The 24,596-nt window shown below is 51.5% G+C and overlaps 1 protein-coding gene and 1 pseudogene across 3 annotated transcripts in view; one reads left to right on the forward strand and one right to left on the reverse strand.

The window, feature by feature from the left end:
* Nucleotides 1-333: 333 nt before the first annotated feature.
* On the reverse strand, nt 334-2,943 carry LOC100610913 (large ribosomal subunit protein uL18-like; annotated as a pseudogene).
* Nucleotides 2,944-20,664: 17,721 nt separating this feature from the next.
* KNDC1 (kinase non-catalytic C-lobe domain containing 1) overlaps nt 20,665-24,596 on the forward strand; it is a 66,447-nt gene continuing 62,515 nt past the window's right edge. The window contains exon 1 of one of the 3 annotated variants that reach the window (XM_024346707.3): nt 20,665-21,199. In XM_024346707.3, the coding sequence (XP_024202475.1) occupies nt 21,098-21,199 (102 nt within the window). In that variant the 5' untranslated portion in view covers nt 20,665-21,097. The remainder of the gene's footprint in view (nt 21,200-24,596) is intronic. The other 2 variants (XM_024346706.3, XM_024346705.3) reach the window with 2 other exon arrangements.

A 24,596-nucleotide genomic window follows, 5' to 3' on the forward strand; every position in this document is an offset into this window, starting at 1 on the left:
TATCAGCCCAGAGAGGCCCTGGAGTAAGAGCTGCCGCCCTCCCTGCCTTAGAGACCGACCGATACCAAGTAGCAATGAATGAGCCTGACATGCCCCACGCCAGGCCGTCACTCAGACCCCAGAGTTCAACAGCCGTTGACTGGTGAGTCAACGGCGGCCCTGTAGACAGAGGAGACTCCTGACAAACAGCTGAGCTAATCACCAGTCAACGGCCGCCCTGTAGACAGAGGGGACTCCTGACAAACAGCTGAGCTAATCACCAACCAGTCAACGGCCGCCCTGTAGACAGTGGGGACTCCTGACAAACAGCTGGTGTGGGTCACACCTCGTCTTTTTTTTTTTTTTTTCTGTCTGTAGGTTTATTGTCTTGATCTGAAAAATCCTCATAGGTAATTGTTCGGTTGAGCTCTCAGCAGCTCCTGAGCTCCGAGGAAGCTTGCCTTCTTTGAGCTACCCAAACTTTCTTCTGAGCAAAGGCCATTTTGGGACGGTTCTGCCTCTTCTTTCGAACTTCTTTCTTGGGCTTCTTCTCATAGCCTGGATTCTCTTGTTGAGCAGCATGAGCTTTCTTATCTCTCTCCCCCACTGTGGGCGGCAAGCCAGCCAGGTGCCGAGGCAAGAGATGGAGGGCACGAGCTGATCCAGTGTAACAAAATATATAAAACAACAAGAGTTATGCTAGATCTAGATCACAGATATGATTATATATGAATATCATTCATCATCAGTTTGTAGCAATTACTCTTTATTCCAATATTATAATAATCCTCGCTCAACAATCATAACGTAGGAAAAACCAGGCCATACAGAGATAGGAGCTGAGGGGACATAGTGAGAAGTGACCACGAGGCAAGAGTGTGAGCCTTCTGTCATGCCCGGACAGGGCCACCAGAGGGCTCCGTGGTCTAGCGGTAACGCCAGCGTCTGGGAAGACGCCCGTCGCCGAGCAGACTGGTTTAGCGGTAGCGTCAGTGCAGCGGTCACGCTCCTGGTCTGCTCTCATGTTCCATCCTGTACACCTGGCTCCGCCCTCTAGATAGCAGTAGCAAAATTAGTGAAAGTATTAAAGTCTTTGATCTTTCTGAAAAGAACATAGAAGAAATAATGACATAAGCTGTCCTCTCTCTCTCCGCCTCGGCTACCTAACAGGGAAGGGCCCCATGTCTGGTGGACACGTGACTCACGTGACCTTATCAATCACTGGAGATGACTCACACTCTTTACCCTGCCCCTTTTGCTTTGTATCCGATAAATAACAGCGCAGCCAGGCATTTGGGGCCACTACCGGTCTCTGCGTCTTGGTGGTAGTGGTCCCCCGGGCCCGCTGTCTTTTCTTTTATCTCTTTGTCTCGTGTCTTTATTTCTACAATCTCTCGTCTCTGCACACGGGGAGAAAAACCCACTGACCCTGTGGGGCTGGTCCCTACACCCCACCATGTCTGGAGTTACGCTGTTCTTTATGTATTGAGAGAACTGTTTCTTGTAAGCATCTTCATCTTCTTGCATTAAGTAGCACATGTAATCTGCAACATTCTGGCCCATGATGCCCTTCCATGTACTTCTGCATTAAATTCCTTGTTTTCAGAATCATAACCAGGAAATTGTTTGGTACTGTGAGGGATAGACCAGCCTCCATCCACAGCTCCATTCAGGGCGCCAAAAGCTTCATTGCCAGTGGTAGTTCTGGCAAGGCCTGCATCCATATAGCAGGTGAAGGCACCTGGCCGACCAGCAATGCTTTCCACATTCTATTCATCACCAGTCACCTCCACTTCGCCTTCTTAGATCTTGTCCAGGCCAGACCTATTGAGAAGCCTGCGGGCCAGCAGCAGCCAGGACAATACGCTGCGGCATAATTTATCAGGCCGACCTTCACACTGTATTTTGGCAGGTCATGTGCATACGCTGTGCAGACTATCATACCCCCTCTATCCGGGCATAAGCGATCTGACAAATGATATCTCTGTTTGTTACACCAACTATCATCCTGTATTTGGGTGTGTTGTATTTATTTTTATCCTGAATCGCCAAGCGTTTCCGAGCATAGTAATCAGTTTTACCCTCTCATCACCTTCTAAATTTCACTTGGTATCTCTTAAAGTCGGCCTTATTCTGCACAACTTTAACAAACCCCATCCTGCGGAACAGAGACCTGCGTCTGCGGCTCAACAGAGACCGGCCCCTTGTCCCCTTTTTTGCTTTTAAAAATCTGCTTGTAAGAACCAATGCAAGAAGTCCAGTAACTCAACTGGCCAGAGTGCTGTGTGTCCTCCAAACAGCCACACCAGCTCTCCAAGAAGAGTTCTTTACCAGGCTGATGAACTGCCTGGAGTGACAGAAATGGAATTCAGAATACAGCTAGGAGCAAAGGTCGTTGAGATTCAGAAGCACGGCAAAACCCAACTCAAGGAAAATAAGAATCACAATAAAGTGATACAGGAGCTGAAGGACGAAATAGCTGGCATGAAAAACAACCTCATGGATCTGACAGAGCTGAGTAAACACAATACAAGAATTTCAGGCCAGGCGCGGTGGCTCACTCCTGTAATCCCAGCAGAGACGAGTCACCACAATACAAGAATTTCAGGCCAGGCGCGGTGGCTCACTCCTGTAATCCCAGCAGAGACGAGTCACCACAATACAAGAATTTCAGGCCAGGCACGGTGGCTCACGCCTGTAATCCCAGCAGAGACGAGTCACCACAATACAAGAATTTCAGGCCAGGCACGGTGGCTCACACCTGGAATCCCAGCAGAGCCAAGTCACACAATACAAGAATTTCAGGCCATGCACGGTGGCTCACGCCTGTAATCCCAGCAGAGACGAGTCACCACAATACAAGAATTTCAGGCCAGGCGCGGTGGCTCACTCCTGTAATCCCAGCAGAGACGAGTCACCACAATACAAGAATTTCAGGCCAGGCGCGGTGGCTCACTCCTGTAATCCCAGCAGAGACGAGTCACACAATACAAGAATTTCAGGTCAGGTGCGGTGGCTCACGCCTGTAATCCCAGCATAGCTGAGTAAATACAATACAAGAATTTCAGGCCGTGCACGGTGGCTCACGCCTGTAATCCCAGCAGAGACGAGTCACACAATACAAGAATTTCAGGCCGTGCGCGGTGGCTCACTCCTGTAATCCCAGCAGAGACGAGTCACACAATACAAGAATTTCAGGCCGTGCGCGGTGGCTCACTCCTGTAATCCCAGCAGAGACGAGTCACACAATACAAGAATTTCAGGCCGTGCGCGGTGGCTCACTCCTGTAATCCCAGCAGAGACGAGTCACCACAATACAAGAATTTCAGGCCAGGCGCGGTGGCTCACTCCTGTAATCCCAGCAGAGACGAGTCACCACAATACAAGAATTTCAGGCCAGGCACGGTGGCTCACACCTGTAATCCCAGCAGAGACGAGTCACACAATACAAGAATTTCAGGCCGTGCGCGGTGGCTCACTCCTGTAATCCCAGCAGAGACGAGTCACACAATACAAGAATTTCAGGCCGTGCGCGGTGGCTCACTCCTGTAATCCCAGCAGAGACGAGTCACCACAATACAAGAATTTCAGGCCAGGCGCGGTGGCTCACTCCTGTAATCCCAGCAGAGACGAGTCACCACAATACAAGAATTTCAGGCCAGGAGCGGTGGCTCACGCCTGTAATCCCAGCAGAGACGAGTCACCACAATACAAGAATTTCAGGCCAGGAGCGGTGGCTCACGCCTGTAATCCCAGCAGAGACGAGTCACCACAATACAAGAATTTCAGGCCAGGCGCGGTGGCTCACTCCTGTAATCCCAGCAGAGACGAGTCACCACAATACAAGAATATCAGGCCAGGCGCGGTGGCTCACTCCTGTAATCCCAGCAGAGACGAGTCACCACAATACAAGAATTTCAGGCCAGGCGCGGTGGCTCACTCCTGTAATCCCAGCAGAGCCAAGTCACACAATACAAGAATTTCAGGCCAGGCGCGGTGGCTCACTCCTGTAATCCCAGCAGAGACGAGTCACCACAATACAAGAATTTCAGGCCAGGCACGGTGGCTCACACCTGGAATCCCAGCAGAGCCAAGTCACACAATACAAGAATTTCAGGTCAGGTGCGGTGGCTCACGCCTGTAATCCCAGCATAGCTGAGTAAATACAATACAAGAATTTCAGGCCGTGCACGGTGGCTCACGCCTGTAATCCCAGCAGAGACGAGTCACCACAATACAAGAATTTCAGGCCAGGCGCGGTGGCTCACTCCTGTAATCCCAGCAGAGACGAGTCACCACAATACAAGAATTTCAGGCCAGGCGCGGTGGCTCACTCCTGTAATCCCAGCAGAGACGAGTCACCACAATACAAGAATTTCAGGCCAGGCGCGGTGGCTCACACCTGGAATCCCAGCATAGCTGAGTAAACACAATACAAGAATTTCAGGCCGTGCACGGTGGCTCATGCCTGTAATCCCAGCACTTTGGGAGGCCGAGACGGGTGGATCACCTGAGGTCAGGAGTTCGAGACCAGCCTGGCCAACATGGTGAAACTGCGTATCTACTAAAAATACAAAACTTAGCCGGGCATGGTGGCAAGTAACTGTAATCCCAGCTACTCTGGAGGCTGAGGCAGCAGAATTGCTTGAACCCAGGAGGTTGAGGTTGCAGTGAGCTGAGATCATGACACTGCACTCCAGCCTGGGTGACAGAGTGAGAATCCTTCTCAAAAAAAATTCTTAAAAAAAGAATTCCACAATGCAATCACAAGTATTAACTGCAGAATCAACCAAACTGAGGTAAGAATCTCGGAACTTGAAGACTGGTTCTCTGAAATCAGACAAAAATAAAGAAAAAAGAATGAAAAAACCTCCAAGAAGTATGGAATTATGTAAAGAGGCCAAACCTATGAGTCACTGGCATCCTGAAAGGGAAGGGAGAAAGCAAAGAACTTGGAAAACATATTTCAGGGTCTCGTTCATGAAAACTTCCCCCACCTTGATAGAGAGGCCAACAGTCAAATTCAGGAACTACGGAGAACCCCTGCAAGATTCTACACAAAAAGAACATCCCCAAAATGTCTGACATAATCGTCAGATTTTCCAATGTCAGTATGAAAGAAATAATGTTAAAGGCAACTAGAGAGAAAGGGCAGGCCACCTACAAAGGGAACCCCATCAGCCTAACAGCAGACCTCTCAGCTGAAACCCTACAAGCAAGAAGAGACGGGGGACCTATATTCAACATTCCTAAAGAAAAAATCTTCAACCAAGAATTCGATATTCAGTCAAACTAAGCTTCCTAAGTGAAGGAGAAATAAGATCCTTTTCAGACAAGGAAATGTTGAGGGAATTCATCACCACGAGGCCTGCCTAAAAGAGATCTTGAAAGGAGCACTAAATACAGAAACGAAAGACCAGCTAATACAAAAATGCACTTAAATACACAGACTAGTGACACTATGAAGCAACCACACAAACACGCCAGCATAATAAGCAGCTAACAGCACAGGGACAGGATCAAGTCCACACAGATCAACACTGACCTTGAATATAAATGGGCTAAGTGCCCCACTTAAAAGGCACAGAGTGGCAAGCTGGATACAAAAGCAAGACCCAGTAGTACTATGCTGTCTTCAAGAGACCCATCTCACACATAATGATACTCATTAGGCTCAAAATAAAGGGACGGAGGAAAATCTACCAAGCAAATGGAAAGCAAAAAAGCAGGGGTAGGAATCCTGACTTCAGACAAAACATTTCAAACCAACAAAGATCAAAAAAGACAAGAAAAGGCATTATTGGTAGAAAGTTCAATTTAACAAGAAGACCTAACTCCTAAATATATATGCACCCAACACAGGGGCTCCCAGATTTATAAAACAAGTCCTTTGAGACCTACGAGGAGACATAGGCTCCCACACGATACTAGTGGGAGCCTTCAACACTCCACTGGCTGTATTAGACAGGTCATCGAGGCAGAAAATTAACAAGGATATTCAGGACCTAAACTCAAGATTGGACTAAATGGATCTAATAGACCTATTTATAGAACTCTCCACCCAAAACAACAGCATATACATTCCTCTCATTGCCACATGGCACATGCTCTAAAATCACATAATTGGACGTAAACCAATTCTCAATAAACATAAAAGAACCAAAATCATACCAAACATACTCTCAGACCACAGCACAATAAAAATAAAAGTCAAGACTATGAAAATCACTCAAAACCATGCAATTACACGGAAATTAAACAACATGCCCCTGAATGATTTTTGGGTAAAATTAAGGCAGAAATCAAGAAGTTATTTGAAAATAAGGAGAACAAGGATACAACACACCAGAATCTCTGGGACACAGCTAAGGCAGTGTTAAGAGGGAAATTCATAGCACTAAATGCCCATATTAAAAAGTCAGAAAGATCTCCAATTAACAACCTAAATTCACAACTGAAAGAATTAGAGAAGCAAGAACAAATCAACCCCAAAGCTAGATGAGAAACAACACAAATCGAGCTGAACTGAAGGAAATTGAGACACATAAAACCATTCAAAGGATCAATAAATCCAGGAGTTTTTTTTTTTAATAATAATAATATAGGCCACTAGCTAGACTAATAAAGACGAAAAGAGAGAAGATCCAAATAAAGCTAATTACAGATGATAAAGGGAACATTAGCACTGACCCATAGAAATCAAAGCAGCCATCAGAAACTACTATGAACACCTCTACACACACAAACTAGAAAAGCTAGAAGAGATGAATAAATTCCTGCACCCATACACCCTCCCAGGACTGAACCAAGAAGAAATTGATTCCCTGAACAGACAAATAATGAGCTCTAAAATCGAATCAGTAATAAATGGCCTACCAACCAAAAAAACTTCAGGACCCGATGGATTCACAGCTGAATTCTACCAGATGTGCAAAGAAGAGCTGGTACAATTCCTACAGAAACTATTCCAAACAATTGAGGAGGAGGAATTCCTCCCCAGCTCATTCTATGAGGCCAGCATCATCTCAACACCAAAACCTGGCAGAGACACAACAAAAAAAGAAAACTTCATCCCTGGGATGCAAGGTTGGTTCAACATACACAAATCAATAAGTGTGATTTGTCACATAAACAGGACGAAAGACAAAAGCCACATGATTTTCTCACTAGATGCAGAAAAGGGTTTCCATAAAATCCAATACCTCTAAGAGCCGTCCTATGACAAACCCACTGCCAACATCATGCTGAATGGGCAAAAGCTGGAAGCATTCCCCTTGAAAACCGGCACAAGATAAGGATGCCCTCTCTCACCACTTCTATTCAACATGGTATTGGAAGTCCTAGCCAAAGCAATCAGGCAAGAGAAAGAAATACAGGGTACCCAAATAGGAAAAGAAGAAGTCAAACTATCTCCATTTGCAGACAATATGATTCTATATCTAGAAAACCTCATAGCTGGCCCCAAAGCTCCTCCAGCTGATAAACAACTTCAGCAAAGTTGCAGTATACAAAATAAATGTACAAAAATCACTAGCATTTCTATACATCAACAACAGCCAAATCAAGAGCCAAATCAGAAAGGCAATCCCATTCACAATTGCCACAAAAAGAATAAAACATCTAGGAGTAGAGCTAACCAGGGAGGGGAAAGAGCTCTACGATGAGAATTATAAAACACTGCTCAAAGAAATCAGAGAAGATACAAACAAATGGAAAAACATCCCATGCTCATGGCTAGGAAGAATCAATATTGTCAAAACGTCCATACTGCCCAGAGCCACTTACAGATTCAATGCTATTCGTATCAAACTACCAATGACATTCTTCACAGAACTAGAAAAAAAACTATTTGAAAATTCATATGGAACCAAAAAAGAGCCCAAATAGGCAAGGCAATCATAAGCAAAAAAAAAAACAAAGCTGGAAGCATCACATTGTCCAACTTCAAATGATACTGCAGATCTACAGTAACCAAAACAGCGTGGTACTGGCACAAAAACAGGCACATAGACCAACGGAACAGAATAGAGATCTCAGAAAAGAGACCACACACCTACAACCATCTGATCTTCAACAAAGCTGACAAAAACAAACAACGGAAAAAAGACTCCACATCCGTAAATGGTGCTGGGACAGCCCGCTAGCCATTTGCAGACCGAACCTGGAGCCCTTTCTTATACCATACACAAACATTCAACTCAAGATGGATTAAAGACCTAAATGTAAAACCCAAAACCATAAAAACCCTGGAAGACAACCTAGGTAATACCATCCCGGACATAGGAACGGGCAAAGATTTCATGACAAAGACACCAAAAGTAATCGCAACAAAAGCAAAACTTGACAGGTGGGACCTAATTAAACTGAAGAGCTTCTGCACAGCAAAAGAGACTATCAACAGAGTGAGCAGGCAACCTACAGAATGGGAGACAATATTTGCAAACTATGCATCTGACAAAGGTCTAATGTCCAGCATCTGCAAGGAACTTAAACAAATTTATGAGAGAAAAACAATCAACCCTATTACAAAGTAGACAAAGGACATGAACAGAAACTTCTCAAAAGAAGACATACATGCAGCCAACAAGTGTATGAAAAAAAGCCCAATACCACTGACCATTAGAGAAACACAAGTAAAAACCACGGTGAGATACCATCTCACACTAGTCAGAATGGCTGTGATTAAAACGTCAGAAAATAACAGATGCTGGTGAAGTTGGGGAGAAAAGGAAATGCTTATACACTGTTGGTGGGAGTGTAAATTAGTTCAACCATTACAGAAAGCAGGACGGAGATTCCTCAAAGAGCTAAAAGCAGAACTATCATCTGACCCAGCCATCCCATTACTGGGTATATATCCAGAGGAATAGAAATCATTCCACCATGAAGACACAAGCACGTGAATGTTCATCGCTGCACTGTTCACAATAGCAAAGACATGGAATCAACCTAAATGACCATCAATGGCAGAGTGGATAAAGAAAATGTGGTACATATGTACCATGGAATACTATGCAGCCATGAAAAAGGAGATCGTGTCTTTTGTGGGAAAATGGATGGAGCTGGAGGCTATTATTCTTAGCAAACTAACACAGGAACAAAACACCAAATACCGCATGTTCTTACTTACAAGTGGGAGCGAAATGATGAGAACTTACGAACACAAAGAAGGGAACCACTGACACTGGGGTCTCCCTGAGTGGGGAGGGTGGGAGGAGGGAGAGGAGCAGAAAAGGTAACCGTTGGGGCTCCGTACCTGGGTGATGAAATAATCTGTACCACCAACCCCCATGACATGTGTCTACCTGTGTAATAAACCTTCACATGTTACCCCAAACCTAACACCTCCCACATTCAATGCAGCCCAGTGAAGGGTGGCGGCCGAGACGCCCTCAGGGTCCAGAGTCTCCTCTCCGGCCGTGCCTCCCTCCTGGAAGCTCCCAGCCTCAAACCCCGAAGCTCATCGGATCTTGTTGCTTGGGGTTTTCTGGAGTGTGGTCTCCAGATCCCTCTCCCGGAGGGCAGTGGGTGAAGCAGAAAGTTCCCACCTGGATCCTATCATTGCTGGTCTCTCTGAGGACCGCCATCCTGCGGCCTCCCCAGGGGCCCCACTTGTCTACCTCATTGCCATAACCCTGGAGTTATCACAGGGCTCCTCATGAATAACAAAAGACACTCCTGTCACTCAGAATCTTCCTGGGGTCATGGATCACCATCCCACACACCCCAATAAAACCAAGTGTATTTCATAAAATACCACAAATAAAAGAGGGGCAAATTCCTGGGGGCAAGGGGCATTAGCTGGGTGTGGTGGCGCACACCTGTAATCCCAGCTACCCGGGAGGCTGAAGCAGGAGAATCACTTGAACCTGGGAGGCAGAGGTTGCAATGAGCTGAGATTGCACCACTGCACTCCAGCCTGGGCAACAGAGCAAGACTCCATCTAAAAAAAAAAAATAGTGCCAAAGGAGCAAACTAAAACTCTCTCTGGGGGAAGATAAAGTAACCCTAGGCCTCAAGTAGTTTCCAAGAATACTTTTGCAAACACAGTAGCCAGCACACAATTTAAAATAATCAGGCACTCAAAGAGAAAAGATCACACCCATAAAAGCCAGCAAGAAACAGGAGAGACGCGTGGGGCCGCGGCTCATGGAGTTCTCAGACAGGCTTGTGAAGGTGACCTGTGCTTGCCCACCATGCTCAATAACACACAGAAATCAGTCACTCAAAACCAAAGTCCCTGGAACTTCGCACGATTTTGAGCCTTAAGGAATCAACGACGGGACCTGACTCAGAGGACAGGCAGCTGCAACCTTTGTTCCCTGAATGCAGATCAGCCTTTCCTTGACCGACATTGTTTTGTAAAATGTAGAGAAGTTAAGGCGTCAGGAAGACCCTCCCTCTTCCCTGCTGATCTTCATTAGAGATTAACTCCCCTTTCTTCCCTGACTGACACAAGACCTCATGACTACCACACAGTGTAAGGCTGAATGCTAAATATGCTCTTTTAAATGGAAAACAGAAAACAAACGGAGTATAACGATTCAAATTGCTATCACTCACAAGCCAGCCTTGTATGAAAAATGCTGTAACCCTTTTAAATTTCTCTGTTTTCTGCACATATAACAGAGACCTTAACTTTTCAGTTTCAGAGCACTGACCCCATTTCTTTGGAGTCTGTGTTATCCGGATGGCTATTTTCAGCTTCGTGCTTGAATACACTCTTTTAAACTGGATTCTGATCCTTTTGATGTTTGAGAGTTGACAGACATAGAAACTAAGGTTGAGAATTTTGGCAGAGAATCAGAAACCATCAAAATTTTAAAATAAATAAAAGGCCTGAAAAAGAAATAATGGAAAGAATCCAATGAATGGGTTTAATGGTAGATTAGACATAAAGAGAGTTTGTGAACTGGAAGATGGACCATCTGAAAACATCGAGCATAAAGCTAAAAGATAAACTACAGAATAGAGGGCAAAAGACACACCGTGTAGCATGCGCAGATCCATCACATGTGTGTGTCTGGAGTCCATGAATGCCGGGACGAGCCAGGGTCCGAGAGAGAGAGAACAGGAGGGAACACTGCAACAGCATCTAATGACAGAATGGTGAAAACTTTCCCAAACTGATTAAAAACACAAGCCATGGATTCCAGCAGGTCTACAAACTTCCAACTAATATAGAATAGAAATGAAACAATACATTAATAACCAATACAAAATAAGTCAGAAAGAAAAGGGAGCAGAGAACAAGGGGAAAACAGAAAACACTTAACAAATGGTAGATTTAGGCCAGGCGCGGTGGCTCACGCCTGTCATCTCAGCACTTTGGGAGGCTGAGGCAGGCGAATCACCTGAGGCCAGGAGTTCAAGACCAGCCTGGGCAATATGGCGAAACCTGGTTTCTACTAAAAATACAAAAATTAGCCAGGCATGGTGGCACATGCCTGTAACCCTAGCTACTCGAGAGGCTGAGGTGGAAGGATCACTTGAACTCAGGAGGCAGAGGCTGCAGTGAGCCAAGATACGCCACTGCACTCCAGCCTAAGTGACACAGTGAGTGAGTCTCTGTCTTAAAAAAAAAAGGAAAGAAAAGATAAGAAAAGGGTGAAAATCAGTGAGTTATACAATCATCTCAAGAATTTAGAAAAATAATAACAAAGTAACCAAAACTAGAGGAATGAAATCATAAAGATAAGAACAGTGGCCAGGCGCGGTGGCTCACATCTATAATCCTAGCACTTTGGGAGGCCGAGGCAGGCAGATAGCCTGAGCTCAGGAGTTCAAAACCAGCCTGGGCAACACAGTAAAACCCTGTCTCTACTAAAAATACAAAAAAATTAACCGGGTGTGGTGGCGTGCACCTGTAGTCCCAGCTACTCGGGAGGCTGAGGCAGGAGAATCACTTGAACCTGGGAGACAGAGGTTGCAGTGAGCCGAGATCGCGCCACTGCACTCCAGCCTGGGCGACAGAGCGAGACTCAGTCTGCAAAAAAAAAAGAAGAAAGAAAAAATAAGAACAGAAATTAACAAAATAAAAAATATATATCCTTTAAAAGGGTTCATAAAATCAATATAGTCCTGGCAAATCCAATCCAGAAAAAAGAAAGAAGGCACAAGTAACAAATGTCAGGAGTTGGGGGGCTATTCCTTCAGACCCTACAGACATTAAAAGGTAAAGAGCAGATAGATAATACACGCAAGTTGATGCCAATAACTTGGAAAAGACAGAAATTCCTAGGAAATGTGAAAGCTTTATTTTTAGAGATGGGGTCTCCCTATGTTGGCCAAGCTGGTCTTGAACCCCTAGTCTCAAATGATCCTCCTGCCTCAGCCTCCCAAAATGCTGAGATTATAGGTGTGAGCCACTGTGCCTGGCCTGAAAGCATCTTAATAGTTGTATAAGTATTAAATAATTGAATTCATAATTTGAAACCTTCGTATTTAAAAACAAATGCCTTTAGATCCAGTGATGGCCTCACCAGAGAATTCCACCAGACATTTAAGGAAAAAAATAACAGTCGTTTTACTAGAACTCGAACTCTTTCAGAGAATAGAAAAAGAAGAACACATCCCAATTATTTCAGGAAGAAGCATAACCTTGATACTTACAGCTAACAGGGACATTGTAAGAAAGACACATCACTGGCCGATGAAAATAAATGCAAAAGTTCTTACACAAAATATTAGTCCACCAAATCCAGCATACTGAGTAAAGATCCTATATCACAACCAGATGGAAGGAGTGCAAAATTAGTTCAACATCAACCATTTATCCGTGTAATCTAACACATCCTCAGAATATGAGAGAAAGTCACATAATCATCTTAGTGGATGCAGAAAACACACTTGATAAAATTCAGCGCCTATTTGTGATTTAATAGAACACTTGGCAAATTAGCAAAAGAAGGAGACTTAATTAGTCTGCTAAAGGGAGTTACAAAAACCTGACGCAAAATTACACTTAATGGTGAAATGGAAAGCTGGCCTTCTCTCCCACTGGGAACTCAGCAGAGTGGACGATCGCCACACCTGCTATTCCCTGTTGTTCAGGAGGCCCTGGCAGGGACAGTGAGGAGGGGGAAGAAAGAAACATGAGAAGGATTAGTAATGAGGAAGTCAGCCTGACATTATTCTCAGATGATACGGTTGCTTACACAGAAAATCCAAAGCAACGCGAAGATCAGAATTAATAAGCAGGTTTAGCCAAGTTGCCAGATACAAGGTCATTATACAAAAACCAACTTTATAGGGCAGCACTAAACAGAAAATAAGTGCTTTGCAAAGGTAGAATCTACAGTAGCACCACAAAATATCAGATATTCATGCTAAACATAATAAAAGATGCATAAGGCCTTTTCACAGAAAACCACAAAATATCACTGGGAGAACAGGACGGTAATCGGAACATGTGGAAGGAGATGCATGTTCACGGGTGAGGAAGCTGTGCAGGGTGAGCGCAACCCCAGCCATACTGCGGGGCACATGACACGCTGCTTCCAGGTGGGTCTGAAAATGCAGAGGACAGCGGGCAGCCAGGACTTTCTTGAAGAAGAAGGAGGTGGGGGAAGAGGCAAGGGTGGGCTCTGTGTGGAGACTTCTGTGGCTGTTGCAGAACTGACAGACCGATGGGAAAGGATAGAGTCTAGAAACAGACTCACACCCGGGCACACTCAACCCAGCAGAAGCCAGGCTGGCAAAACGGAGGGTGAAGGGCACCTTCCCAACACTCGCCCCCGTGCCCGGCCATCGCCAGTGCGGGGAAAACAGGAACTTCATACTTGCATAACCTAAGACCCGGCAACTCCACTCTAAAGATAGGCCCAACAGAAACACAGGCACCTGAAGAAAAGATGCCCCCGTAGCTTTGTTCCTAAGGCTGCAAATGTAGAAGCCACCTGAGTGCCCACCAGCGCAGAAAGAGAACCTCAACTGTGGAGCATTGACGTCGTCGGAAAGAGAACCTCCACTGTGGGGTACTGACGTCGTCGGAAGGAGAACCTCCACTGTGGGGTACTGACGTCGTCGGAAGGAGAACCTCCACTGTGGGGTACTGACGTCGTCGGAAGGAGAACCTCCACTGTGGGGTACTGACGTCGTCGGAAGGAGAACCTCCACTGTGGGGTACTGACGTCGTCGGAAGGAGAACCTCCACTGTGGGGTACTGACGTCGTCGGAAGGAGAACCTCCACTGTGGGGTACTGACGTCGTCGGAAGGAGAACCTCCACTGTGGGGTACTGACGTCGTCGGAAGGAGAACCTCCACTGTGGGGTATTGACGTCGTCGGAGGGAGAACCTCCACTGTGGGGTATTGACGTCGTCGGAGGGAGAACCTCCACTGTGGGGTACTGACGTCGTCGGAGGGAGAACCTCCACTGTGGGGTACTGACGTCGTCGGAGGGAGAACCTCCACTGTGGGGTATTGACGTCGTCGGAAGGAGAACCTCCACTGTGGGGTACTGACGTCGTCGGAAAGAGAACCTCCACTGTGGGGTACTGACGTCGTCGGAAGGAGAACCTCCACTGTGGGGTACTGACGTCGTCGGAAAGAGAACCTCCACTGTGGGGTATTGACGTCGTCGGAAGGAGAACCTCCACTGTGGGGTACTGACGTCGTCGGAAAGAGAACCTCCACTGTGGGGTACTGACGTCGTCGGAAGGAGAACCTCCACTGTGGGGTACTGACGTCGTCGGAAGGAGAACCTCCACTGTGGGGTATTGACGTCGTCGGAAGGAGAACCTCCACTGTGGGGTATTGACGTCGTCGGAAAGAGAACCTCCACTGTGGGGTATTGACGTCGTCGGAGGGAGAACCTCCACTGTGGGGTACTGACGTCGTCGGAGGGAGAACCTCCACTGTGGGGTACTGACGTCGTCGGAGGGAGAACCTCCACTGTGGGGTACTGACGTCGTCGGAAGGAGAACCTCAACTGTGGGGTACTGACGTCGTCGGAAGGAGAACCTCCACTGTGGGGTACTGACGTCGTCGGAAGGAGAACCTCCACTGTGGGGTATTGACGTCGTCGGAAGGAGAACCTCCACTGTGGGGTACTGACGTCGTCGGAAGGAGAACCTCCACTGTGGGGTACTGACGTCGTCGGAAGGAGAACCTCCACTGTGGGGTACTGACGTCGTCGGAAGGAGAACCTCCACTGTGGGGTATTGACGTCGTCGGAAGGAGAACCTCAACTGTGGGGTATTGACGTCGTCGGAAGGAGAACCTCCACTGTGGGGTACTGACGTCGTCGGAAGGAGAACCTCCACTGTGGGGTACTGACGTCGTCGGAAAGAGAAACTCCACTGTGGGGTATTGACGTCGTCGGAAGGAGAACCTCCACTGTGGGGTATTGACGTCATTGGAAAGAGAACCTCAACTGTGGGGTATTGACGTCGTCGGAAGGAGAACCTCCACTGTGGGGTACTGACGTCGTCGGAGGGAGAAACTCCACTGTGGGGTATTGACGTCATTGGAAAGAGAACCTCAACTGTGGGGTATTGACGGCGTCGGAAGGAGAACCTCCACTGTGGGGTACTGACGTCGTCGGAGGGAGAAACTCCACTGTGGGGTATTGACGTCGTCGGAAAGAGAACCTCCACTGTGGGGTACTGACGTCATTGGAAAGAGAACCTCCACTGTGGGGTATTGACGTCATTGGAAAGAGAACCTCAACTGTGGGGTACTGACGTCGTCGGAAGGAGAACCTCCACTGTGGGGTACTGACGTCGTCGGAAAGAGAACCTCCACTGTGGGGTACTGACGTCGTCGGAAGGAGAACCTCCACTGTGGGGTACTGACGTCGTCGGAAGGAGAAACTCCACTGTGGGGCACTGACGTCGTCGGAAAGAGAACCTCCACTGTGGGGTACTGACGTCGTCGGAAGGAGAACCTCCACTGTGGGGTATTGACGTCGTCGGAAGGAGAACCTCCACTGTGGGGTATTGACGTCGTCGGAAGGAGAACCTCAACTGTGGGGTATTGACGTCGTCGGAAGGAGAACCTCCACTGTGGGGTACTGACGTCGTCGGAGGGAGAACCTCCACTGTGGGGTATTGACGTCGTCGGAAAGAGAACCTCCACTGTGGGGTACTGACGTCATTGGAAAGAGAACCTCCACTGTGGGGTATTGACGTCATTGGAAAGAGAACCTCAACTGTGGGGTACTGACGTCGTCGGAAGGAGAACCTCCACTGTGGGGTACTGACGTCGTCGGAAAGAGAACCTCCACTGTGGGGTACTGACGTCGTCGGAGGGAGAAACTCCACTGTGGGGTATTGACGTCGTCGGAAAGAGAACCTCCACTGTGGGGTACTGACGTCATTGGAAAGAGAACCTCCACTGTGGGGTATTGACGTCATTGGAAAGAGAACCTCAACTGTGGGGTACTGACGTCGTCGGAAGGAGAACCTCCACTGTGGGGTACTGACGTCGTCGGAAAGAGAACCTCCACTGTGGGGTACTGACGTCGTCGGAAGGAGAACCTCCACTGTGGGGTACTGACGTCGTCGGAAGGAGAAACTCCACTGTGGGGCACTGACGTCGTCGGAAAGAGAACCTCCACTGTGGGGTACTGACGTCGTCGGAAGGAGAACCTCCACTGTGGGGTATTGACGTCGTCGGAAGGAGAACCTCCACTGTGGGGTATTGACGTCGTCGGAAGGAGAACCTCAACTGTGGGGTATTGACGTCGTCGGAAGGAGAACCTCCACTGTGGGGTACTGACGTCGTCGGAAGGAGAACCTCCACTGTGGGGTATTGACGTCGTCGGAAGGAGAACCTCCACTGTGGGGTATTGACGTCGTCGGAAGGAGAACCTCCACTGTGGGGTACTGACGTCGTCGGAAAGAGAAACTCCACTGTGGGGTACTGACGTCGTCGGAAGGAGAACCTCCACTGTGGGGCACTGACGTCGTCGGAAGGAGAAACTCCACTGTGGGGCACTGACGTCGTCGGAAAGAGAAACTCCACTATGGGGTATTGATGTAATTTAATACAATTCAGTAACAATAATCAATAAATTACTACTACCCATAACAACATGGTTGAATCTCAGAGACACTGAGGAAAAATGCATGCACACACACACAAATACACACACACACGTACACACACAAATACACACACATACAGAAATACACACACAGACACAAATACACACACACGAATACACACACAAATACACACACATACACAAATACACACAAATACACACACATACACAAATACACAAATATACATACACATACACACACAAATACACACATACACACAAATACACATACACATACACACATAGACACAGAAATACACACATACACAAATACACATACACACATACACACAAATACACATACACATACACGCAGACACACAAATACACATGCACATACACAGATAGACACATAAATACACACACATACACACACAAATACAAAGACACAAAAACATACACACAAATACACAGACACACAGACACATAAATACACACAGACAAGTACACATACACACACAAATACACATACACAGACACACAAATACACACACACACAAATACACACACATCCACACAAATACACATACACATACAGACACAGAAATACCCACACATATGCACACATATACACACAAATACACACACGCACAGAGGGACAGGGGTTCCGTCTGCTCCCAGCCGCATTGGTTTCCCCGTGGGGTGAGCCTGGCAGGACAGGGCCAGCCCAGCGCCCAGAGACAAAGTGAGGAGACCGTGTTTCCGCCAGAGCCACAGGGCAGCTCCCCGCGGAAGCCAGTCGTGGTCCACGGTTCCCGCGTGCCGGCTCCCAATCTCTAACACGAGCACCGCCATTTACTTCCACATTTCCTTTTTTTCTTTACTAAATATCTGATTTATTAAAATTTACATGTGTATTTGTTGCAAAGTGTGATGAGGAGCCAACAGAAACTCGGGCATAAAAATAATTCATCGTCAGGTACAATCTGGGCAAAAACCAGATGGCCATGATGCGTCTGAGGAAAAATGTCAGCACGAAGATCTCGGACTGTCAGAGAAGAATGTGTTTGCGAATTCTTTAAACGACTGACAGTAGGTATCAAAACCATTTTGGCATTTAGCTTCCTAGATACATTTACAGGAGGGACTAACAATTTTACTTCAAAATGTGAGTATTTACATCACACCAGAAATGACATTATTTGCCATCATTTACATGTCTGGATTTTTTAAGAAACCTAGATGTTGACGTCAACATGTGTGAGTGATTTGGCAGCTTTTCAAAATTGTTTTAGGGAAAACGAGAGCCAAGGCCCTGAAGACCCCTGCTCCACCCGCCTCAGCACGCAGCCCAGTCCAGCTGAGCGCCGACTGCGGGAGACCGAGTGAGAAGGACAAGGCCGATCCTGACAGCGTCCGGGTGTGACAAGTGCCCGGTAACCCCCTCGGAGCAAGGTCTCAGGAGAAGCATCTGGGAGTCCTACCCTGGGCCCCTCATGGAGGAGGGAGGGTGGGCAGGGCCTGGGCAGGGAGGGAGGAACCAGGTTCCTCGCTCCAGCCAGGAGCCACAGTTCAGGCTGTTGCCTCCAGCAGAGGGGAACGTCTGGTGGGAAAGGGCAGTGGGGTGGGGCAGAGGATGGGTAGAGGCCATGGAAGAGTTGGAAGAGGACGAAAGTGCCACCAAGTCATGGCCCTGGACCACAGACCTGATCGTGCAGCCGGGAAGCCCCTCAGAATTCCGACACCACCACAAGCATCCTCGGGAGGAAGCTGTGCCAGCACATGCTGGGCACACAGGGCTGGCACCGAGAGGCAGGAGGGCTTGATGAGGAGGCCGTTCCTTGTGGCTCACGGAGGGCTCTTGGCCGTTTCCGCGTGGCACCCAGAAGCTGCTCACCAGCTCTAGAAGACGTGGGGCGATGAATCCAGACCCTGGAGGAACTGCGCCCTCATCCAGCATAACTGAGGTGCCAGGACACAGGACCGACATTGCACCCTCCACTTGGGTCAAAGCTTTATCACTGCAGGCGAGTGTGCGGGCGCCCGGGACAACTCGCAGAACGTCTGGAAGTTCCCACCACTCCCCAGAACAACAGAGACCAAAGCCCACAAATCTTTAAAGGAAAGCAGCAGGTGCGTAAAAGAAAGTGCCTGCGGCCCCTGCCCGAGGCCCCTCCCCACGCGCCCACGTGCCCACGTGCCCAGCCCTGAGCAGCAGCAGCGCTGAGTGACCCAGCTGTGGGAAATGCCTGCTGAGAGGTTTTAGGCCGTAACAGCCGAAGCTGACACGGCCAACTCCAGGAGCCTGTGAGTTCTGCATTTTACCAATCGCATGCACGTCTTTCCAGGAGTGCTTGCCCTATGGCTGCCCCCCAAATTATGGGGTTACCTTTGCCCCCTATTCAGTGTCTATATCCTCACCCCAAGCCCATGAAGTGACCTGGGCACTCGGTGACAAAGTCCTGTGCTTGTGGGGTCCCTGGTGCCTTCCCTTTGGGGTCACGTCAGCCCGGCGTTCCCCTGGAGGCACAAGTCTGGGTGGCAGCTGAGAGGCGTCAGGGGCACATCCAGACCTGACAAAGGAGGCGGCCCCAGCCCTGCAGCAGAGGGCCCAGGAGCCCAGGGGCTCAGCTCCAATGTCCAGGTCTGAGCACCAGGGTGCAGCGGGATCAGGCTCCTGGAGCAGAGTCTGCCTGCCACTTCCGCCTCCTTCCAAGACAGGGACTGGGGCGCTGCAGGCCCTGTGGGGCCCACAGAGAGAGAGCTCAGGGACAGCTGGCTGAGGCCACACTCTGTGAGACTCCTCCTCTCCAGCTCCAGCCCACTCCACCTTGGCTTGCTGCCCAAGCTTCCAAACACCCAAGAATGGGGGAGGCTGCACCTGACTGCTGACTCGGTGGACCAGGGTGGGCCCCAGGGTGGGCATTTTCAATAAGGTGGGGCTGCCTGGCTGGACGCAGGGAGTCTGCCCAGCACCTGCCCCACTCCCAGCCTCGGGCTTCAGTGCCCACCTGGCTCCCGGGGAGCTGAGCCCCTGAACTCCCTGCCAGGCCAGAGTGACAGCCCGGGTGACCGACCAGGGGACAGAGTGCTGGGAATTCACCTCCCTGAGCACACTGCACCCGCCCACTCTGCGGTCAAAAGCCCTGCTGCTCCTTCAAGCCAGGAGCATGGATTAAGTACCTACTGTGTGCCTGGCCAGCCACACGGAGGGGGAGCTGACAGCCTGGCCCTGAAGCCACCCCTCTCCTGTGGGAGTTCTGGGGGCGGCCGGGGAAGGTGAGATTCTCCTCCACCCTCCCTGCCTCTTGGCCGAGCTTGGGGCTATCCTGGCTCTTCTGACCGCGGCACTACCGTGGGCCGGGGTCACCCTGGCGCTGAGGAAAGCCCCGGGGGGCCTTTGGGGCAGGAAGAGGTCAAGAGCCCCAGGACCCCCCAGGGTCCCCCAGGACCGGGGAGGGTCGGGTGCCCAGTGGGTCTCTCCGACGCCTCCAGGTGGGGATGAGGCTGCGTTATTGCCCCACCCCCAACATCCCCGGGCCTCCGAAAGACCCTCGCTCAGGAGAGCCCCCGGCCCAGCGACCGCCCCGCCCCCCACCCCGGGCCCCGCCCCCCACCCGGGCCCCGCCCCCCACCCGGGCCCCGCCCCCACCGCGGGCCCCGCCCGGCCCTGCCCAACGCCGCTGCGGAGGCCACCCCGGGACTGCGGCAGCCCCGCCCGGCAGCAGCGGGGGTGGGACGGGGGCGGCGGGAGCCGGCGAGGGGGTCGGCCCGTCCGAGCTTTCCTGGGCGCCGGCTCCGCCCCTCGACCCTTGGGGCCCAGGTGGGGCGCAGACCCCGTGGCTCCCCGCGGAGGCCACACGCCTGGCTCCGCCCCCGGTGCCTCCCCCAGGAAGGAGCGACGTCCCCAGGCGCCGGGTTCGGACAGCGCCGCGCAGCCCCCGCGCACCCCGCGCCCCCCGGGCCCGCCCCGTATCCCTGACCGCGTCCCCTGGAGACACTGCGGCAGCGGCGGGCGGGCGGGGGCGGGCGAGGGCCGGGCGCGTCTCCATGGAGCCAGGGCGCGCGTAGCCGAGCCCAGCCCAGCCCAGCCGGAGGCCCCGGGGGCGGTGCGCGGCGCGGCCGCAGGATGCAGGCCATGGACCCGGCCGCGGCGGATCTCTACGAGGAGGACGGCAAAGACCTGGACTTCTACGACTTCGAGCCGCTGCCCACCCTCCCCGAGGACGAGGTGAGCCCCCGGCCCCACTGGGGGGCCCCTTCCGCCGCCGAGGGGTCCGCGGAGAGCGCCCGGGGGGAGGACCCGGGAGGGGCTGTGAGCTCCCGCCTCCCCAGGTGCCCTCCTTGGCCGAGGGGTTCCCACCGCCGTTCTCAGCCCCCGCGTTAGGATTTTCACCCGGAGGGGACAGCACCCCCGAATGCGCACGGGACGGCGGCGGGTGGGCAGCCCCTGCAGAAGTTGGTGCGCGGTGGCTCCTGGTGGAAACCCTGGCGGGACAGTGTGGGGGCAGCAAGGAGGACGGAGGGGGGTCTGCTTACTCCCTGCCGGGCCCCAGGCGGCCAGCGGGGCGCAGAGCAGCAGAGTCCAATCAGGCGCCGCTCAGGAGCTGGGGGATGAGGTCCCCGGAGCTGAGGTTCAGGAGCAGGGGGTTGGGGGAGCGCTGGATGACTGTCCCCCGAGACTGAGAGCTGCTTCCTGCTCTCTGGTTCTCCGGGCCTTCACCCAAGACCCCCCCTACCCCGCAAGGTGCAGAGGGGCTCTGCCTGCCATCTGCATACCCTGGCGCTTCTGCTCATGGACCGCCCACCCTACAGCACCGGCTGCCCAGACCCCACCTTGGCTGGGTCTGACCCTGTAGCTCAGCTCTGGCTTGGCTGGGATGGAGTGGACAAGCCAGGCCCGGAAGCATGAGAGGTGGCCCCCAGGGGATACAGCAGCTCCCAAAGAGACCCTCATCCTCCAGGGATCCGAGATCTGCCAAACCTCCAACAGGCAAGAGCCCAGACGCTGGGCGCCTGTGTCTCCGGGTGACAGCGTCGTCACCTGCAGCCATTAGTGGGATGTTGTGGCGCCCTGTCTTTAAAGCCGGCCAAGCAAGCCTGGAGCAGGGAATCCCGGCTGCAGCAGCCGCGGGCCTGACCCCCTCGCAGTCCCCACCTGCTGCCCCAGGGGAGTGGGCTCTGAAGGGACCGGGAGTTTCTGCTGTGGAAGCACCGTCCTTCTGGGAAGGTTCAGCCCCAGGAGGCCCTCGGCCCAGCCACCTAGAAACGGCTGAGGCTGTGCGGGGGTTGGCGCTACCCCCGCCCCCACCATGGCCTGGATTCGGTGCAGTTGAAGGCTGCAGAGAGGAGCAGCCAGGGGAGTCAATAAAGCTTCCAAGATCACCGCGGCTCTGACCGAGAGGGAGGGGCAGCCCGCAGCCTTCAGAAACGCCCCAGGACACATCCCAGGGTATCTGTTAGGAGGCCACCTCCTCATCACTCTGGGAGGCCGCCCTGAGGACGCAGCTCTTCCCACAGCTCCTTGGTGCATCAGAGGCCTGAGCCTTGAGGGCCTCCCCGCGCCGCCGCACACGGAGGCAGCAGCCGGTGCCACGCACACAACACGCCGCGCCAGGCGCCAGCCCACTTGGAGCCACAGGCTGTCTTTCTGCACACTCCCCACCCCCCCTCCCCACCCCCACGCACACACCAGTGTCCTCCGGCCGGCCGGACAGCTCCCGGCCGGCACAGTGCTGGGGTGGGGGGCTCCATCCTGTGACGGCCACCAAGGCCTCCAGGTGAACTGTCATCCCACCGAGTTTGCAGCGTGCAGTGGGAACGTTCAGGTGGGCCCTTCGCAGACACTCCTGGAAAGCATCGGGTGGTCCCTGGCCCAACCCTGTGCCCAGTACTGAGCCCAACACACCCCATGTCTCAGAATTCCCCTGGCGTTCAGACTCTGCTTCCCGCACGTGTTTGGCTTGGAAGGTTCTGAAATCTCCATCGGGGCAAGTGGCTGCACCTGACTTGCATTGGAAAACCGTCCTGGGTGAGGTGAGGGCACGGTGAGGCTGCATCATCATCCCAGAATGCCGGAAGGCCAAGGGTGCAGGGCAGCTGCCGGGAAAGCACGGTGGCGCCAGGCCCAGGACATATGCAGGCTTCGTAAGATGTAGGAACTCACTCGTTCTACAGCTAATTATAATGGCTGGCTCCATGATGGGGTCAAGAAATAGACCCCTATGGACACCCACCGGAGCCCCTGGAATGTCCCTCCCTTGACATGGTCCCAAAGAAAATCCAAATGGCTGCTGAACATGTGAAAAGATGTTTGCTCATTGCAATCAGGAAAATGCAAAATACACCCCCACGAATGCCTTCCCAAGACCGCCAGGCTGGCAAGAACTGAAGAGCGGACAGCGGCGTGTGCTGGCAAGGACGGCGCAGCAGCTCTCCCTCGCGCCAGTGGGAGGACAAATGGAGCAGCCTCTTTGGAAAACAGCCCAGCATTCGCTGGTGAAGTAGAAGGCACCAGTGCCCTGTGTCCCAGCAACTTCACTATGGTGTGGGCCCCAGAGACACGTGGCCGTGCGTGTGTGAGAACACTATCAGCTGGGACCTACCAGAGCATCAGCAAGTGGGCCAGCAGGTCCTGGAGGAAGTGACCAGGTTGGATCCCAGTACAGGCAAAGAACCACCAGTACACGATAGACAGGGAGATGTTCTGTGGGGGTGAGGCAAGGAGGGCTTCCCGGAGGAGGTGTCCTGCCCAGGATTCCCATGAGATTTCAGGCACTGTGGATGGGGGTATGGGATCTGAGGCAGAACAGTGCAATCCAGGCAGAACAGCGGCTGCAGAAGAGGCACACAGGCCAGGCGGCCGGAGTCGATGGATGGGCAATGCTGGCTGCCCCATGGGAATTCAGATGAGATGAAGAGGGTGCACCGGTTTGGGTGCCAGAGCAGGACGTGTCCTGGGTCCCTGAGAGGCAGGCAGCACTATCATCCCTCCCAGAGTTCAGCAAGTGCCTCCCAGAACCTCCTGTGTGCCGGTGTCAGGCTGGGCTCAGAATCTGAGGCTGGACAGGATGCAGTTGCTCCCTGGAGGGGCACACAGCTGGGGGCTCCCAGTAAAGAAGAGGATGTCCCTGCTGCAGGGTCCATATGACATCTGTGCCAGGATGAGCTCAGAGCAGAAGGCACTTCGGGAGCAGAGGTGGTTTTGTGGTGGGGGCCTGGCAGTGTGGAGAGAGCTGTCAGGAGGCCTGGGGATTGGCAGCCAGTGCTCCCAGCAGTGATTGGAGTTTTGTATTAGTCCTGTTAGAATCCCACGGCTGAAAAAAATCAGTTGGTCATAAGACAGCGTATTTCAAATGCGCCACACGATCTAGGCGTCCCTGTGTAACCCTGGCTCGAAGTCTGCCTGGCAGTGTGGCGGGGGGTATGGGAGCTTTCTGAATGCACAGGGCCCCTAATGGGGACCTGCCATGAGATAAGGGTCCTCGGTGGGAAGCGTGCCCTGCCCTCTGAGACCCAGGGACTGGCTGATGTGCTGCTGCCCTGGAGAGCAGCCCAGTCCCGGGGGTTCATGGCCACCTGCCTTCCCGAATCCCTTCTCCCACCTGGGATGGGGGTGGAGTTTGTGG

The sequence above is a fragment of the Pan troglodytes genome, chromosome 8, assembly GCF_028858775.2.
Source record: "Pan troglodytes isolate AG18354 chromosome 8, NHGRI_mPanTro3-v2.0_pri, whole genome shotgun sequence".
Lineage (NCBI taxonomy): Eukaryota > Metazoa > Chordata > Mammalia > Primates > Hominidae > Pan > Pan troglodytes.